Below are 2,436 nucleotides of genomic sequence, written 5' to 3' on the forward strand. Positions count from 1 at the left end.
CTTTTTTTAATTGCATGCTTTTCGGGTTTCATTGACTTAAAAAAGCATAGAAAGCCTTTATTTCAAAGGAAAGTGCTTAAAACGGGTACTGCTTAAAAATCAAGTACCCTAGATACTTATAGCAGAAATTACTTAATTACTTAGAGATTGCAGAAATACTTAAACTCCTAATTCTTAACCATAATTTGAAACATATTGCGTTCTGTTGTTAAGATATCCGCCACTGATCTTTTTAAACAGCATAAATGCAAGGAACGCCGTAAGAAATGACGAGTCGATAATTATACTTGTTTATGTTGATTTATATATTCAACTTTCTATTTAATTTATGCTTATTTAAGTATACCTTTAACTTTTTTTAATTGCATGCTTTTCGGGTTTCATTGACTTAAAAAGGCATAGAAAGCCTTTATTTCAAAGGAAAGTGCTTAAAACGGGTACTGCTTAAAAATTAAGTACCCTAGATACTTATAGCAGAAATTACTTAATTACTTAGAGATTGCAGAAATACTTAAACTCTTAATTCTTAACCATAATTTGAAACATATTGCGTTCTGTTGTTAAGATATCCGCCACTGATCTTTTGTTACCAGGACTCCCTCTATCATAGATTATTGCATAGATAATTGGATTTGGCAGCTACAATTAGCAATTTAGTTAGCACCTAGTTTCGTTATTCTTTACCACCCTTGAAATTTTTTGACAGAGTTCGTATTTTCGAAAGCTGAGGGGAGGAGGTTCTTGAAATAGTGAATTTCTATTAATCTTAACCTCATGCATCGAATATCCTAAAATTAGACAAGTATGGCTCTGACACGCGGGTACTTCAAAAACTTGGAAGAGATACATTGTTGTTTTCTTAGAGGAAAAATCGCAATTTTAGATACTCATTCGACTGACAAATACTTTGATAGTAATTTGATACTCATGTGATATCATATATTATCATAATATGAAATCATATAATACGCATTTAATACTCATGTGCTAAATAATGAGTTGAACGGAAAATGTGATTCGATCCCAATATCGAGGTCTTAATACGCAGCAACATACGGTGAGACCCACATGCACCTCTCCGCAAAACAGCGATTTTCCATAAATCTGTAATGAGTGTGATTATTAGGTTTGGCACAGGGTTGCCACCCCTGGTAATTCATCACTATTGTTTGTGATTTCTCACTTTTATTTGTGCTTTTTTTCCGGAATCGCAAATAACACGAGAATTCCAATATAATGGTTAACACTTGATTGAGCCTATAATTAGGTTTAGTATTAAATTTAGCATTGGTATTCACGTCTTGAAAGGACAGCATGCGCGCAAGTTAACATACAATTCCGTTCTTACTACTTCTTGTGCTTGTTACCGTTATACAGTAAATGGTACAATATCTTTTTGTTTTCTCACACAAACGACTTTTTCATTCCTCATGCGTCCTTTTTCGTTGGTAACTTATGGTAAGATTAAAAAAAAGATACCCTTCTCCTTACTTTCCAGAAGAAAGTAGAAAAAAGAAATATCATTTATTTTTCCAATCATCTTGGAAAAATCTTGATGATTTTATTTCTGACATGGGGACAGCCTTGATTTAGAATTGACATCATATTTCTTGACATAATGTTCTTCAAATCAACTTGAGATTAATATTATCTAGAAAATTCAACAGAATATACTTTCGCCGGTGGATAGAACGTTTGTCGAAATTGCAATTTAATTTTGCTCCTCAAGGATTTTCCAGTCGATCAATGAGCATCAGTTTTTCCTGATGAAATTTTTTTCGGAACTCTACTGCCTGATCAAGGACAAATACACTCTTATATCCATTATCAGTAATATCAATAAATTTCCAAAGTATCGACGTAATGTTTTTGGCTAAAGATAGTAGAGATGGTAAAGCAAAATCTGTTGGTAAAGGTGGCAAGTCCCCTACTACTTCTGGTTTTAGGGCTGGTCCTGGCAGAAGAGTTCGTCAAAGGACAGCTACTAAAACTGTTTCAAGACCCAGGGCTGGTGAAGCCTCCAGTGGTGGCATGTGGCGTTTTTACACAGATGATTCCTCAGGAATTAAAGTTGGTCCTGGCCAAGTAATGGTTATGTCTATCCTGTTTATTGCTTCTGTTTTCATTTTGCACATCTGGGGAAAATATAGCCGCTCATAATGAATGAAACTATTCTATCAGGGTGTTTATGTTTTTTTTATATATCTAAATACATTGAAATTAAACTTATAATAGAAAACAAATTCAATGAACTAGCTCGTTGGGCTGACAGTTTTTCCGCAGTGTCTGGTCAATCTGCTGTGAACTAGTCCTCACGAAAATCCCCACCAAAATCGGTAGATCCTATGCCTGTTACCTACGCAGTGGTCCTAAAAAACTGTCCTAAGGATCTAACGTTCCCCAGTTCCAGAAAACAATCTCTGGATAGCCTCTACC

At 34.6% G+C, this 2,436-nt stretch overlaps 1 protein-coding gene across 1 annotated transcript; it reads left to right on the forward strand.

The window, feature by feature from the left end:
* Nucleotides 1-1,863: 1,863 nt before the first annotated feature.
* Nucleotides 1,864-2,160, forward strand: LOC136043617 (protein transport protein Sec61 subunit beta-like). Its single transcript, XM_065728524.1, has one exon. It carries the CDS (start codon nucleotides 1,864-1,866, stop codon nucleotides 2,158-2,160), a length of 297 nt encoding a protein of 98 aa, XP_065584596.1.
* Nucleotides 2,161-2,436: the final 276 nt, after the last annotated feature.

This window comes from Artemia franciscana, unplaced genomic scaffold (genome assembly GCF_032884065.1).
Source record: "Artemia franciscana unplaced genomic scaffold, ASM3288406v1 Scaffold_7699, whole genome shotgun sequence".
In the NCBI taxonomy this organism is placed as follows: Eukaryota; Metazoa; Arthropoda; class Branchiopoda; order Anostraca; family Artemiidae; genus Artemia; species Artemia franciscana.